General features: G+C 50.4%; 1 protein-coding gene across 1 annotated transcript in view; it reads right to left on the reverse strand.

Annotated features, from left to right (window-relative positions):
- The window catches only part of KIF5C (kinesin family member 5C), a 187,093-nt gene that overhangs the window by 4,048 nt on the left and 167,734 nt on the right, over positions 1-15,311 (reverse strand). The window contains exons 18-23 of the mRNA XM_004703832.2: positions 13,391-13,467; positions 11,664-11,773; positions 9,541-9,642; positions 9,235-9,295; positions 2,455-2,526; positions 35-139 (exon numbers count right to left, since the gene is read on the reverse strand). Of these exons, the coding sequence (XP_004703889.1) occupies positions 35-139; positions 2,455-2,526; positions 9,235-9,295; positions 9,541-9,642; positions 11,664-11,773; positions 13,391-13,467 (527 nt within the window). The remainder of the gene's footprint in view (positions 1-34; positions 140-2,454; positions 2,527-9,234; positions 9,296-9,540; positions 9,643-11,663; positions 11,774-13,390; positions 13,468-15,311) is intronic.

Consider the following 15,311-nt stretch of genomic DNA (forward strand, 5'->3'; position numbering starts at 1 on the left):
GAGGGCAGCCGAGGAAAGCTGGGTCCTCTCCTACCTGCTTGTGAACCTTGGTGAGCTGCTCCAGGTTATTCTCCAGGAAGGAAATTTTCTGCTTCTGGGCGGCACTGCCCCCTCCATCGTCACTGTCCAGCTCCACGCTCTGTATCCACACCAAGGGGTTGTCAGACAGCCCCCCAGCCTCCCCCACCTCATCTCCTGGGTGCGGGAGTGATACTTTAAAAAAAAATTTTTTTTTCCCAAATACCACCAAAGGCTACTAAGTGTTTAAAGAGTGGTTTTAAACGTTTAGACTCGCAGGTTTAAGAAGAAAAGAACAAGCTACTTCAAATCCTCTTTTGGAAATAAAGTATCATTTCTCTTTGGAGAAACATACCTCCCAATAGAGGCGAATAAAGACTTTTCACAACAAAGTCTTCCAACCGATTAATAAGAACCAGCGTGAAAACACAAACCCAAGACCTGAATCTCATTTCAGTGATTGAGGAGGAGGTGACGAGTCATCTGGTCTCTGGTCAACCTAGACGTGACACTGACCTCAATTCATCAGGTTAGCTTCCAGATTCAGTAGTGAACCAGCGTCCTATTAGAGCAGGGAATGCTGGGTAAACTCATGAAGTTTATCTGATCTTGAACTTGGCAAACACTGCACTCCAGGCACTGCCCAGAGATGAGCTGGGAAGCGACAGGTGCAGACTCCCCCTGGGGTCCAGAGATGGCAACGCATGCGTGCTCCTTCTCAATACAGGAGCTCACCAGCCTTCTGTTTTTCTGAGAGGCATCATCTAAACGAGCATCTCAAAGCTGCTCTTCCGTCTCTACCCAGAGATTCTCTAACGCCAGCCTGCATCAGAATCACCTGCAGGGAGGGCTTGTGAAGACGCAGACTGCCGAACTCCTCCTCCATCCCTGCTTCAGTGGATCTGAGGTGAGGACGGGGGAACTACTGGTGTAGCTAACTACTGCTGATGGCCCAAAGGCTGCACTTGGAGGACACAAGAGCGTTTTCTAAGGAAGTCAAGAAACTCGTAGCCCCCACGTCCACCCACAGCATCCCTATGGTCACTGTCCACTGTCTCCCTCTGCCTGAACCTTCTTAGTCCTGGTCACAGCCTCCTCTGAAGTCCCTCCCCTGCAGCAGCCACCCTCGCCGGCCTTCTGGCTACACCCTCCTAGTGCTCCAGGTGTTTGATGGTTATGGATACTACTTCCCTAAGCGACCTGGCCATTCAGGCCCTGACACTGCCCAGCACTCTCTGCCTCCACTCTCTAATGGTGATTCCTGGGCTTCCACACTCTCAGTGCACACACTGTCCAGCAAGCCTTTGCCTCATCCCTAGCAAACTCCCCAGCAGCACTCTCTGGACCCCTCTTGTCTCCTTGGGCTGCCCATTCATTCCCTTCCCCCCTTCTCTACTGATGACCAAGTCTCCACATTCACAGGGCAGCTAACTGCCATCGTAGGCAACTTCTTTCCACTGGCACACAGTCCCCTGCAGATGCCTGCATCTTGGCTTTTCCATGCCCAGTCCTCCTCCCTCTGAGGGATGTGACCCTTTTCTTACCAAGCCAAATACACCCCTCATTGCACGGACGCCGGCCCCTCTCAAAACGTACCCTTTCTCTACTGGACCTCCCCCCTTTGGCTTCTTCACACGCACTCGCATGCACATGCACATACTCGCAGAACACAAAATCAGATCCACATGTACACGTGCACTCTTCCCACATGTACACGTGCACTCTTCCCACACGCGCCTTCTCCCAATCCTCTTATTCTGGGTATGGCTCCGCATTCATCATCTGTGCCAGAAGACTTCCCTGGCTGCCCTCGGCTTCCTCAGTCCTGCTGGCGGCTCCCCAAGATCACTGTGTTTGCCGGAGGACCACAGACACTCAGGATTCAGAAGTCGCCGGGCCCTGGATTCAAATCAGGTTCTTCTGAGCTGTGCAGCCCTGGGTAGGTGATGGCGCACCTGCGTCCATCTCAGCTGTAAAACCACACTCCTCAGAACCCTTTAGACGGCTGCAGAGGGGAGCAGGCGTCAAAGTGGTCCATAAGCTGGCTTCCCAAGAGGCAGACTCGAGAGTCACCACTGTCTTTGCCGTGCTCTCTGATATGACCCCCTGTGCTTTCCTGCGTGAACACAGCGGTGTTCACACAGCGCGGCCGGATAAACAAGGGTTCGTTTGAAAAAACGGCCAGGAAAGGATGCTAACTTCCACTCACTTAAAAGGAAGAATCAGAGGGGGTCATGTCCCCCGGTTTTGGTTTTGGTTTGGTTTGGGCATCCAGCACACTGTGGTAACAACATGCTGTGGCAGAAAGCAATTCGTGTCGAAGTCTAACCAATCCCAACATAAGCCAGTGCTGTTTCGACGGGGAACGCTTCTTGCTGAACATCTTTTGGACATGTCTTCCCCATCACTCCCCCATTCGGGCAAAACAGAACTCACTTTTTTAACTCGGGTGGTCAGATCCTGGACGAAGAGCTTGCGCAGGCTATGCAGCGTCTGCAGTTCTCGAGACTGAAAGAAAGGTTTGTAGGAGGCCGCTTAAATCAGGGAGCACGTGACATTTATGACGCTGGGACACAAGGTCACTAACCTCAGTTGCCTCCATCTACGCTTTTGTGAACCTGCCCTGTGGTGCGGTCCCCTCTCTTCTTCCTCTGCCTCACCCCTAAGCCCCTGCTTCAGCCTCCTTACCAAGAGCACATCAAGGTGCAGAGACCAGGAATTTGAACATCCACTACAGTGTGAGGCACAGACAAGCCTGACTCATGGGCCACACTTTGCATGTTGTTGTCAGGTGCCATCCTGCCGGTTCTGATCCATAAGGACCCTCTGTGCCAGTTCCACAATTCTCCCTGTGCCTGAGCCTGTTGTTGAAGCCACTCTGTCAATCCATCTCCTTGGGGACCTTCCTCTTTTGTGCTGCCTCTCTGCTCTACCAAACCCGATATCCTTCTTCAAGGACAGATCTCTCCTCAAAAGAACTCTACATAAAAATGTGCCCCACCCCTCCTTTTTTATTCTCAGCCATAAAAGCTAAGTTTTCTCATAAAAATTCCTTGTTGGCCATGATGTACCATAATGAATTTCTTTTTTCCTCTTCTCTCCTTTATCACCGAAGCATTCTATATAACAGTGCTATAAGTAGAATCTCAAAGAATCCAGGTTGAAGTCCTAACCCCTAGGACCTCAGAATGAGGCCTTCTTTACAAACACGGTCCTCACAGACATAGCCAGGAGGAATGAAGTGGGCGCTAATCTCTCTCTGAGGATTCCTGATGGTGAGCACTGGTGGCTAGCCAAAGCCTGGTGGTTTGAAACCACCTGCCCATTCTGTGGAGACAGACCTGGCGATGTAATTCCCGAAGAAAACTCTTGTGGGGCAGTTCTACTCTGTCCCATGGGGTCGCTAGGAGTGCAATTTGACTCGATGGCACCTAACAATGACAACAACAAATTTCTTTGACTGATCCTCTTAGAAGAAAGCGAACAGACGCAGATGCAGAGAGAAGGCTGCCATGTGAAGTTGGAGCAGCGGATGATGGAATTCTACCCTCACAGACCAAGGAACACGGTACCAAGGCTGGAAGAGATAAGGAAAATCTTCTAGATCCTTTGGAGAGAGTGTGATCCTTCCAAAACCTACTGTTGATTCCAACTCATAGCGACCCTTTGTAGGGTTTCTCTACGGGCACCGGCAGTCTCATCCTCCTCCCAAGAAGTTGATATTTAGATCAGGGTCCTTGAACAGCACAGACTGGATGGTTTAAATCGTGAGAGAAATGCATTATCTCACGATTCTGATGCCTATAAGTTAGGATCTTGGAATAGTCATAAGAAGCCCTGCCCTGGTGATGCTGTTGGGTAAGCGTCAGACTGCTAACCTCAAGGCTGGTGATTCAAGCCCACCCGCCACTCCTTCGTGGTGACCCCGTGTGTGTGAAGGTGAAATGGTGCTCAATAGGGATTTCCATAGCTGGTCGGGAAGTAGGTCACCTGGTCATTCTACTGAGGCACCCCTGGGTGGATTCCCACCTTCAACCTTCCATTAGCAGCCACACCCACAGTCACCCTCTGTGTCAACCCGGGGGCTCCCACTAACCATCGATGATTATTCATTTATTGGTATGTCATGTCACCTGTGAAATCTTCATCCAACTTTTTTTATTATTTTGTGACAGCCGCTCCCCCTGGCCCTATCATCAATTTCTGGGGTATTTTTAAAACTCCGTTTGAACTACTTTTTCACAGATTAGCTTCAGAGACTGGGTTGCTGAGGAAAGGGCCTGAGCCAAACCAACTGATGGTTGCTTAACAAAAATCAGAAAGTCAAAACATTTCTTTCCATTCAAGTGTCCGTGTACTTCCTACAAAAAATAGGGCTAATTCCTTGAAAAATATGCTCTTGTGAACCCAACTCAACCGCATAGAATCGACTCACGCATAATGAGCCCACAGGACAAGAGTACAACGGCTCCGGGGACGGGGTGGTGTTGCTCCGAGGTTGTACATCTTTAGGAGAGCACACAGCCTCGTTTTTCTCCTGTGGAGCGGCTGGGGTTTAAACCGCCGGCCTTGCAGTGAACCACCCACCACTTAACCCACTGGTCAGCATGGCTCCCTCTGCCCATGGGGAGGAGCAGGATGGACTTGCACATAAGCCTCGATTTGTCTAAGTGCGACCCACTCTGACCGAGAATGTCGGTGGGCTGCCGCTCACGTCTGCTCAAAGGAAACAGAAGGGGGGGGGGGAGCGCAAACAGGCTAGGAAACTGTGAAAATGCTAAGTTTCTTGGAATTAAGACTTTATATTAATTTAAGGTCTTATTGCCGGGTTCAATTCTGGGTTGAAATCAGATGACCCTGAAGTCCGTTGTATCCCTGGATGCGGGAAATGACTTTCTACAGGAAGCCAAATGGATCTGTTACTATGACTAATGTGCACACAGTACCTGTGTGAGGCCCTGCGCCTTCCAGAGCAGGCGGGAGGCAGCAGCAAGAGCCCACAGCTCTGCAGACACGCCGGTCCCGCCTCAGCCAGGGGGAGCCTGGCGCCTCGACCTGTGTCTGCTCTACAAGCCCTGTCCCACTTCAGTGAGTAAATGTACGGATTGAACCATAATCACAGCTAATATTTTGCATGAAAGATGCTGCCAAGCCCCATAGAACTAAGAGGACACATCCCCTCTGTCAAAGGGCCGGGCACGTCCTACGTCTCTCTAAGTGCCATGTAACCAGAAGTCCTGAGTGTGGCAACTCTCTCTGCCTCTTTTTGTTTGCTTGAGATGAATAGGACCTGGCGCAGGGGTTATTTGACATTGTCGTAGGTGGGTCTTACAATAAACAGCTTGCAGGGGGGCCGCCAGAAGTCTTTCAATTAGCCTCTAAATTATATTTATGTACAGTTAAGCTTGGGCAACTGCAATTTGGCTTTCCCACATCACTGAATCCTCCTCAGGCTCATTGTCCTCCCCCTCGCTCGCTCGCTTCCCTCACAGTTTTCCCGCTCAGGGGTTCTGCCTTCATGCACAAACCGGGGGTGGGAGGGGAGACCGGAGCTGATCCCCAAGGACTGAATGTTTCCAGCAACACCTGCCCCAGGGGTGAAACTCCACAGACTTCCCCTTTCTGCCCCCACCCAGACACGCAAGGAGGCAGGGGAAGCCCAAAACTTACCCCCAGGAGACTTCCAGAAGGGTTAGCCTAGAACTGACGTCTATTTCTGAAGCACATTTGTGACTTGGGAAAGATCTGGAACTAAGATTTAGTGAAAAACCCAAGTATATACTGCAGTTTTCCAATGTTGGCTTTTAAGGGCGCGGGGAGGGAGGGAATCCTGGAGGGCTAGTGGGTTAAGGTTGGGACTGCTACTGCAGGGTCAGCAGGGGATTTGTTTCCTTTTTGCTTTATTTTAATAGATCATTTTATCGGGGGCTCTTACAGCTCTTAGGTCAGCATTTGAACCCACCAGCTGCTTCCCTGGAGAAAAAGGGGATTTTCTCTCCCTACAAAGATCGGCAGTATCACAAACACACAGGGGCGGCTGTCCTCCGGCCTGCAGGGTCACCGTGAGAGTGAATCCGTGTGATGGCGGTGAGTGTGGGCTTGGGTTGGGTGTGTCTGTGTGTGCGCTGCGTGAGAGGTGAGTGAGACCGAGAAGAGAGTGTGAGTTGCTGTCCGTCTGCGTGAGTCACCCAGCATGCGCCTGGGACAGCAGACATATGGGGCTGGGAGCAAGGGCAGCGGGAGGGTGCATGGGACGGAGAAGGAAAGGAGGAGTGAGCGGATAGGAGGAGGCTAGTGAGGAAAGAACCCCACTGCCAGTGAGTCCATTCTGACTCAGGTCAACCCTACAGAACAGCGTAGAGCGCCTCTTGGGGTCCTGAGGCTCTAAATCACTGTGGGAGCAGGCAGCCTCTTCGTCATCTCTTGGGAAGGTTTAAACTGCTGACGTTGCCATTAGCCCCCTGGTGATCCTGTTGGGCAAGCACTGGACTGCTCACCACAAGATTGAGGGTTCAAACCCAGCAGCCACACTTTTGGAGAAAGATGCGCTGCCTGTCCCCAGAAAGATGTGCCATCTTGGAAATCCTATCTGGGGCCGCTTTGAGTTGGAATCAACACACGGGCAGTAGAGGCTTGGGTTTTAGGGAGGGAATCGGTTCCCTGAAAATGTCCAACACATTAAAAAAGGCAGACACGTGGATTAACTATCTTTCCGAGATCATGTTCGTGGGTGTGAGATAAAGCACATGAGCATCTGAGAGAAGCTGAGGGTGAGTAAAGATGAGAGCAAGAGTGCGCGTGTCTGGATACGTGAGCAACGACGAGTGGATGATCTGTGCTGTGTGATAACATGCCCACGTGTGAGTGGTAGGAGGTGTGTTCTGATGGAAGGCATGTGTTTGCACAAAGGAGTGTGGCCAGATGTGTGGACGGCAGGGTGGGCAGCAGTGAGAGGGGCTGAGTGCAGGGAGAGACCACAGGCCCAAGTGTGCCCATGTGGGAGCTTGTGAGTGGTCACTACTGAATGAGCGTGCATTTGGGTGCCAGGGGATGCACTGAGTGACGAGGGAGGCTGGTATGTGTGTAGGAGCAGGTGTGTGAATGGGCGTGTGTATACCTGCAGGGGTGGAGCATGAACAAACGTCCGGGGCTGTGGTCAGCATGAGAGTGGTGTGTGTGTGCCAGTACTGGTGTGGAGATGTAGATGGGTCCGTGAGAGTGTGAGCTGTGAGCGGTGGGAGAGGAAAGGGTGCTGGTCTGTGTTTGCATGTGGGGATGTAGATGCGTCCGTGAGAGTGTGAGCTGTGAGCGGTGGGGGAGGGAAGGGTGCTGGTCTGTGTGTTTGCATGTGTGCTCTGAAGGAGTGAAGGTATGTGAGAGAGGAGGTGAGAGGAGGTAAACAAGAGTCGGCGCCTGTGTAACTCAGCCTGGCAATGGACGAGTGTGCAGAGAGCCAGGGTGAGACCCATGGGCAAAAATCCACATGCATAAAGGAAGAAAAGACCCTGAAACATCGTTTATCTCTGGCTGCCGGGAACATGGAGGTGAACCAAAAAGTATTGCTTCAGGGGTTTCGATTGATACACATGTAGGTTTATCTCACTCTTAGAACGTGTCTCAGCAATCAGTGGATGGCTGCGGACACAGGCTCTCAGTAACACCCTTCTTGTAGTCTCTTCATAAATGCTCCAGTCAAAGCACTGGTTTCCAAGGGCTTCTCCTGGGCCAGTTCAATTCAGGGCAGAGAGGTCAGCTCTGGAAGTTACGGAGACTGTGTTTTGTTTTTCTCAGAAGACACGGATGATCACTGCAGCCTACTAGGGGGGTTTAGTACCCCAACAACACCGCATTGGTGAGAAAAAAGGCTGGGAAAGTTGTGCCGACGCATTGTTTTCCGTGGAGCTGCTCGTCCTGTGTGTTAGACAGAGTTCTCTCTAGAGGGTAGCAGGGGGTGTCCTTGGGGGCTTTCACTGGGAAAAGATAGCCCCTTCTTTCAGCTACTCTAGCATAATGTCAATACACCAGGAGTTGATTGGTTGAAAGTTAATCATTCTCTCAAAAGAAGCCCTGTTGGCACAATGGTTAAGTACCCAGCTGCTAACTAACTAAAAGGGTGGTACTTCAAACTCATCCTGGTACTATGAGGAAGAACAGACCTGGACCTCAGCTCCTGTAAGAACTCCAGCCTATGCAAACCATCAGAGGAATTTCCGCTCCGTCTTACTGGGTTGAAACTCACCCAACTCGATGACACCCAACAATAGCTGGGAAAACAAATTCAATAACTCTTGTGTTTGCATCCAAATGAGACATAAGAAAGTTACCTCTAGATAGGATTTTAGAATAAACTAAGTCATAAAGTAATCCAGTCTTTGAGACTAAAGTAAGTTAGGCATGAAATGATCACTGAAGATATGCTTTGCTAAAGTAGAGTATGGTGAAGAAATCAGATGGTGCCCAGCTGTCAGAAAGAATAGCAGCTAGGCTCTGTAAAGGCTTGTCTTAAAAGAAGCAAGCTATCTAAGTGATGGAAGCAGCTAAGTCCAAACAGAAAGGCACACCAGCCCATGTGATCCAAGGATTGTAAATAATAAAATCCAAGATCAGGGGAGGAAATTGTATTAGACCTTAAATTTTAAGCATCTCGTTTTCAGAAGGCTATGGATGACAGTGAACGCTCAAAATGCATTTGCCGAGTCCCCATTGAACTCCCTCAGACCACTGACTAGGGATACAATTAGTCTTCCTCTCGGATAGAGTGCATTGGAAAGTAGATTACAGATATAGTTAAAATTTAACATATAATCATTTGTTTTCCCTTTTGACCTATTTTTAAATCGTTCCAATTTCTATTACCTTCTGCTTTCTTTTGGATTGAATTTTTTTGTGTGCTTTATTTTGTTGCCATTATTGGGGCTTTTTGTATGACTTCCTTTAATGAAATTCAGATAGGTAATCCATAGACACAGTAACTAAATTAGTTGTCCCTTAGCGCGATGCAGGAGGGGTTGGGGGTAGATGAGAAGCTAATGAAAATGGGCACAAGAAAGAAGAAAATGTTCTAAAGTGGATGGTGGTGATGACTGCACAACTCTTTCTAAAGTATTTAATGTATTAAAACCACTGAAGTATATGGTGCATGAATTATATGCCAATAAAACTTATGAATGAATGGATAAATAAAATGAGTTCAGAAACACCTTGGCTTTCACATACCACTGTCTCCTCCAGCCCTTTGAGGTCCTCTCTGGCTTGTTCCCTCTTATCATTGAGTAATCTGCAGAACAAAAGGGAATCATAGCCTGAGAAGAAATAGAGTTACGCAGACGCCATCTGCATCTGCAGACTAAAAAAAAACTCGCAGCACTGACAACCAAATCAAACAGCCACCGTCTGCTTTCAGATGAGCCCAGTGGAATCAGAATAGGTGGGCGTCTGTCAGCACCTCAGCACCGCGAGAGGGGACTTCGGGAGATCTCCCAGGGACCAGAGAAAAGCAAGAAGCAGGGAAGCGGGACTCACATGAGCTTTTCCAGTTTCATCTCTCTCTCTTCGTCCTCTATTTTCAGCTTGTTGTAATCACAGCTGAGCTTCTCCTGTTCCAGTTGCAGTTTCTGATTCAAACTGAAATTGGAGGGAAAGCAATGTAATCCACATCACTCTGAAATCCCGAGCCATCCGACTGAAAAAGGCGCTTCTGCTCCAAGCCCACTGGTTGTGTGCAATAGAGGGCCGTTCTGGGGGAGTCTGGGGGATCAAAGCGCAGCCACCCAGCTTCCTCCCTGGCCAAGTGAAAACTAGTTTCTGAGCAGCGTCCAAAGGCACGAAGCATACGGCTCTGAGGAGGCATTTAGAGTTTGCTTGTATAAGAGCTTGGTGGGGGCGGCAGGGGGGTGGATAATAAAATGGGGAAAGGGCCGATATTGTGAAACCAGAGTGGGGGCTCCCTGTTGGAAGCCCTGAACCTCCTCTGCCCTGCCAAAGACAGCCACTCTCTCAGGTGACCCCCGCTAGTCGGTCATTTCAACCTCCCTTTCCCCTGTGCTCCAATCTTTGGTTTCATTTAAAATATAAAAGTGATCTCCCAAACTCAACTCCTTCCCTGACTGGGGACAGCGCCCTCCTGCTCTGAGGAGCCCTTGAGGGGGTGGGGGTGGGGCACAGAGGGCAGGAGAAGCTCGCTTTCTGGCTGGGGACACTCTCTTGACACTTGCATCGGCCCAGTAATTGGAAAGCCTTTCCTGCGGCTATGCTTCCGTCTCTGTCAAGGAACCCATTCCAGACGCCATGACGGGACAGACCACAGTCCATTTGCAAGGCATGGGAAGGATGCTAGTGCGCCACTAATCCACTCACACTCCTCCTCTTCCTCACCTTCTTCCCCTGCCCCGCCTACTGCAACATGTTGAGGGTGATTAATCAGAATGATGGGCGATAGAAGGGGTAAACACAACACTGCAGGTAGCCTGCCCTGCGGGTGGCCCAGAGGGAGCACAGGAAGAGAGGATTCAGAACCCTTTGCTTTGGAGGGCTGTGCCCACCGGCGCCCTCCCCTCCCGTCAAAGTCACTTTCACTTCCTCTCTGAGTCTGCTCTTGAAAATGCCAGTGTGCCGTGGGAGCCGCCTGGTACAGGGAAGGGAGACTTGGATCAGCAGTCTGGAGAATTAAACTTTAACTCTGGATTGATTCTTACTGAGTGCCGTGACCTTAATCATTTAACCTTGCCTCTCACATAGAAATGTGTCCTCGGGGGTGGTGGGAAGGAGGGTCTGAGGTGTAGGTCCCCAAGGGGTCCATAGTTAGATCTGTATTTCAATAAAATTAGTTGGTTTTTGTTTTTGTTTTTCAGAATCTATGTCTTTTCTTTGGGGCATTTAAAAAACAGGATTCCAAAAAGGGGTTTTTGAGATGGCGGCGGGGAGGGGGGTTTGTGGTTAAAAAAAGAAATGCTAAGAACCCTTCCGGGAGGGGCCCCAAAGACACCTTCCCGGGACAGGAGCTGCGAGGGGGAATTCCACCAGAGACCACTGAGGCCATGCAGACGTGCAGACAGGAGCAGTGTGGGTCATTAAAGTGTGTGTGTGTGTGTGTGTGTGTGCGCGCGCGCGCACGTGTCCAGGTGGCTCTGCATGATGCCTGAGCCTGTATGCGGTGGGTGGAGGAAAGGGCAGTAACAATTTGTTTTCTCTGGAATATGTATTAACCTACCAGAACCCTTGACTAGGGAGCAAATGTTTATTGTGCGTGTGTGCGTGTGTATGTGTGCATGCATGCCATGTGTGTTTCACACAGGCGCCCCTCTTCTGGGGTAAGTGTCTGCCCAGCTGAGTCTTCAGCATGGCCCTGCCCTGTGGGCACTCGGAAGGACAGCCGGGCCTGCCTGCCACCTGCCACACCAGAGCCCCTGGAGGCTCAGCTCCAGATGGGAGAACAGACCTCAGAACAGAATGCCAAGCCCACTGGGTCACCAGGAGGACAGGGACCAGGGCAAGGCACAGAGCCCACAGGGCGAGGAGGGCAGGGGCCTCAGCTACAAGCCATGCCCTTCCAGATGGCCAGAGAAGCCTAACCTATGCTCCCACGCCCTTCCCATCCACCATCAAACACCCCCCCACCCCCCACCCCCAGGCCCAAGCCAACTCACTCCCGGATTTCATCGATGATTTTCTGCTTCTCCTCAATCTCGTCTCGGAGTCTGGACAGCTGCCTCTGGTGAGCTTCCCGGTGGCTCTCCATCTGCTGCTCCAGTGCCTTCTGTAGTGGAGCCAAGAGCACTGTGTCATTCTCTCGTTGGCACTCAGCCCACCCTGCGACATGCCCTGGATCTGCTTCCACTTCCTGCCCCATGTCCCTGGGATGTCAGGTCCCCCAACCAAACGGGGGCCATTTCTGGCTCTCGTACTCCCAGAACGCAGCCTGGCTTTAACTACGACAATACCACACAGGATCGCATTGGAGTGGGCCCTCAGAGCAAACCGGTGCTGAGTAAGAACAGGTCCAACAGAGGGCTACCTGGTGCTACCCACGTGGCCTCAGACCAGCCATGTCACCTGTGGGCGTGGCAGTGCCTCTTCGGCAAAGCTCAGCTATCAGTCCACACCCTGCTGGCTGTTGCGGTTCAGGCCAAGACCTTGCCACCAAAGGTCTCTCAAAGCAGGCACGGGGCCATCGCAGCTTTGTTTTGAATTATGTGTTTCCAGTCATTAAGACTTGAAGCTCGCCTAAAACGTCTCCAAATTCTTCACTTTCTCATCTCTCAATTTCACTCACCTAAAAACTCGATTTCCTCGTCCTTTCCTCGACAGTCCCCCTTACTATTTGAAAATGAAAAACCAAACCCACTGCCATTGAGTTCATTCTGATGCATAGCAGCCCTGTGGCCAGGATGGCGGGGCTTGTCTCACGTGCTTTGGATGTGTGGTCAGGAGAGAGTGGTCCCAGGGGAAGGACATGGTGCTTGGTCAAGTGGAGGGGTCGTGAAAAAAGAAGGCCCTCTATGAGAGGGATTCCCACAGGGGCCTCAACACTGGGCTCACACAGAGGAGCAGTTGTGAGGATGGCACAGGACCCCAGCACCGCCAGGTCCTTTGTTCTGTGGTACCCAGGCTCGCTATGGGCTGGCGCCAACTTGATGGCTCCAAACAACAGCGGCAACCGTAACCGTTCAGGGCAGAGGAGAACCACCCCTGTGGGTGTCTGGGACCGTAAATCTTTAAGGGAGTAGAAAACCTCACCTTTCTCCCTGGGAGGGGCTGACAGTTTATGAGCTGTTGTTTATGAACTGTGCTTATCATGGAAACTAAAACTTGTGAGTTTATATTTTTTAAAGTGGAGAGATGTTTTCTTCTCTTTCAAGGAGGGAAAACCCCTTTTCCAGAAGCAAGCCCTGCTTGAAGGAGTCCTGGTGGCACCGTGGTTAACACGCTTGCTGCTAAACAAAAGATCAATGGTTCGAACCCACCGGCTGCTCCCAGGATGGAAATATGTAGCAGCCTGTTCCTGCAAAGACTGCAGCCATGGAGCCCCTCTGGAATTCCATTCTCTCCTAGAGGGTTGCTAGGAACCCAAATTCACCCGCTGGCAATAGGTTTGATTGGTTTAAGCTTTTCCCCTAACCTTCCAGAATAGGGGAGAATGAGATATTAATCCAACCTAATCATTATCTACAGATACCTGGGGGTTTCTGGACTGTCATGTACCTATCTCTCATTTCTAAGCCCTGCCACACTCAGCATGGCCTGGCAAGCCCAGCAGGGCCCCTCCCTTGACCCTCCCGCACTGCCATACACAGCTAGCAAGGTGGAAGAGTGGCCGAGCATAAGAAACTTGAGTGTATGCGCCAGCGGGCCGGTGAAGGGGCCGGCGCCGTACCTTCATCTCCTCCGCGTCCTGCAGCCGCGTCAGGTGCTCCTTCTCCTTGTCCTGGAAGCTGACTTCGTGCATCTTTTCTGTTACAAATTTTAAATGATGATTTAAGATTTTTAATTAGCAGAGCTCAAACCCCAAAGCTAAAAAAAATAAATAAATCATATTAAAATGGAAGTGGAGTGGATGGTCAGCGTAGGTCAACAATTTCAACCATGGCATAAAGGTCGAGGCCTACTGGAGACCGACTTCGCTAACCCGGGCGGACCACTTCTGTTAAGCTCCTCGGGCCTTCCAGGGCACCGTCTTCTGGGGAGAGGGGCTACTGTGGTGGGGAAGTCCTAAAGCATAAATTGAAAATTAGACATTCGTACACATGGAGGCTAAAAAGGACCAGTAAGTCACTATCAGGTGTAACATCCCCCCTAAGGGATGCCAGACGATGCCAGAGCTTATCGTTCCAATCAGACACGTGTGAGAAGGGAATCCAAGACGTGCTAATCCAACAGACTGGAGCTGCAGAACAACGCGACGGGCTAATAAAACACGCATACGATGGCCTTGCTCTCAGCCGCAGCTTGCTTCTGCCTGCCCTCGGCGACTGTCGGGTTTCGGGGCCCAGAAGCATACCAGCAGTGTCCCCTGGCTGAAGGAAGCGCCGCTGACTGCAATCCCTGGACCCGACGGTCTTCTTTACAAGACGCCGGCTTTCCTTGCACGACTCGGATACAGCCTCCACCCTGCACTCGTACCGTTGACTCACTCGCTTAATAGTCACTTGATTGCTTCTGAGAGTTGAAGGGGGGACTCTGGTCTTTGGGAGGTCAGTGGAACCCCTCCTGCGTGAGGTCTCTCCACCGTGTGAAAAGGGAACCAATGGGGTGTTTTCACCTTTGCTCCTGTACAGTGAATGAAATCCAAGCACTGCGTAGACACTTTGGTGTTTCTGTGTTATGGGATCAGCTTAAAACGAAAAGTTGCTGACTTGGTCCAGGTCAACCTAGACCTCTGTCCTGGCTCAGCAACACCCGAGATAACGTACAGAAACCTGCAATTCTCAAGTGCTATGTGACTGATACTCGAGTTCATTTACTTCATAAGCTGTTTATTCTCTAAAATGCTAGAGCATTTTATAATTAAAGAAGAACAGGAAGTCAAAAACTCAACACTTTTGAGAAGGCTACATGCTGGGGGGAGGACCGCTGCAGGCTACGCCTCTAGGGGGCACCAGTGTAGTCTTGGTCAATGGCACACACAGAGCCCAGTGCGAGGGACCAATTAAAAAAAACCGCCTCACTGCCATTGAGTCAATGCGGAATGATCGTGACTCTTTAGGACAGGGTAGAACTGCCCCTGTGGGTTTCTAAGACTGAAACTCTTTACAAGAGTAGAAAGCCCCCCTGGCTCCTGAGGAATAGCTTGTGGTTCCCAACTGCAGACCTTTAGAATCACAGCCCAGTGAATGTGCAAGTACTCCAGCCCCAGGCCGCCCTTGCCCAGACAGCCAGCCTGAACTGGAGCGAGGGAAGGGAAGAAGCCCGGTAGGACGGTGACATTACATCCCTTACAAGATCTCTCTATTCAGATCCACTTCATGTGGGTCTGCTCACCAGGACCTCATTTCTATGCAGGGCACTTGATTCCCAACATTGGTACGGCATCAAGAATATATTCACTGCAAGGTCATACAGGGGTGAAACTGTTCTCTTTTGTTAACCTATCTTAGCACTTGAAGCAAACTATATTTATTGAATAAATAATGACATACCAACAAGGAAAATAAAAACAGATAATCATCTTCATGTTAAATGCTAACTTCTAGGCATTAGAACAGGAGCTTGCATTAGTTTTGAAACCATTATAACCACAGAAAAGACACAATTATGTATTGTGATTTTTTTTTAACTTCATATGGTAAGCAGTGTGA

Source organism: Echinops telfairi, unplaced genomic scaffold (assembly GCF_000313985.2).
Source record: "Echinops telfairi isolate 266 unplaced genomic scaffold, ASM31398v2 ScPeMD7_4;HRSCAF=17, whole genome shotgun sequence".
In the NCBI taxonomy this organism is placed as follows: Eukaryota; Metazoa; Chordata; class Mammalia; order Afrosoricida; family Tenrecidae; genus Echinops; species Echinops telfairi.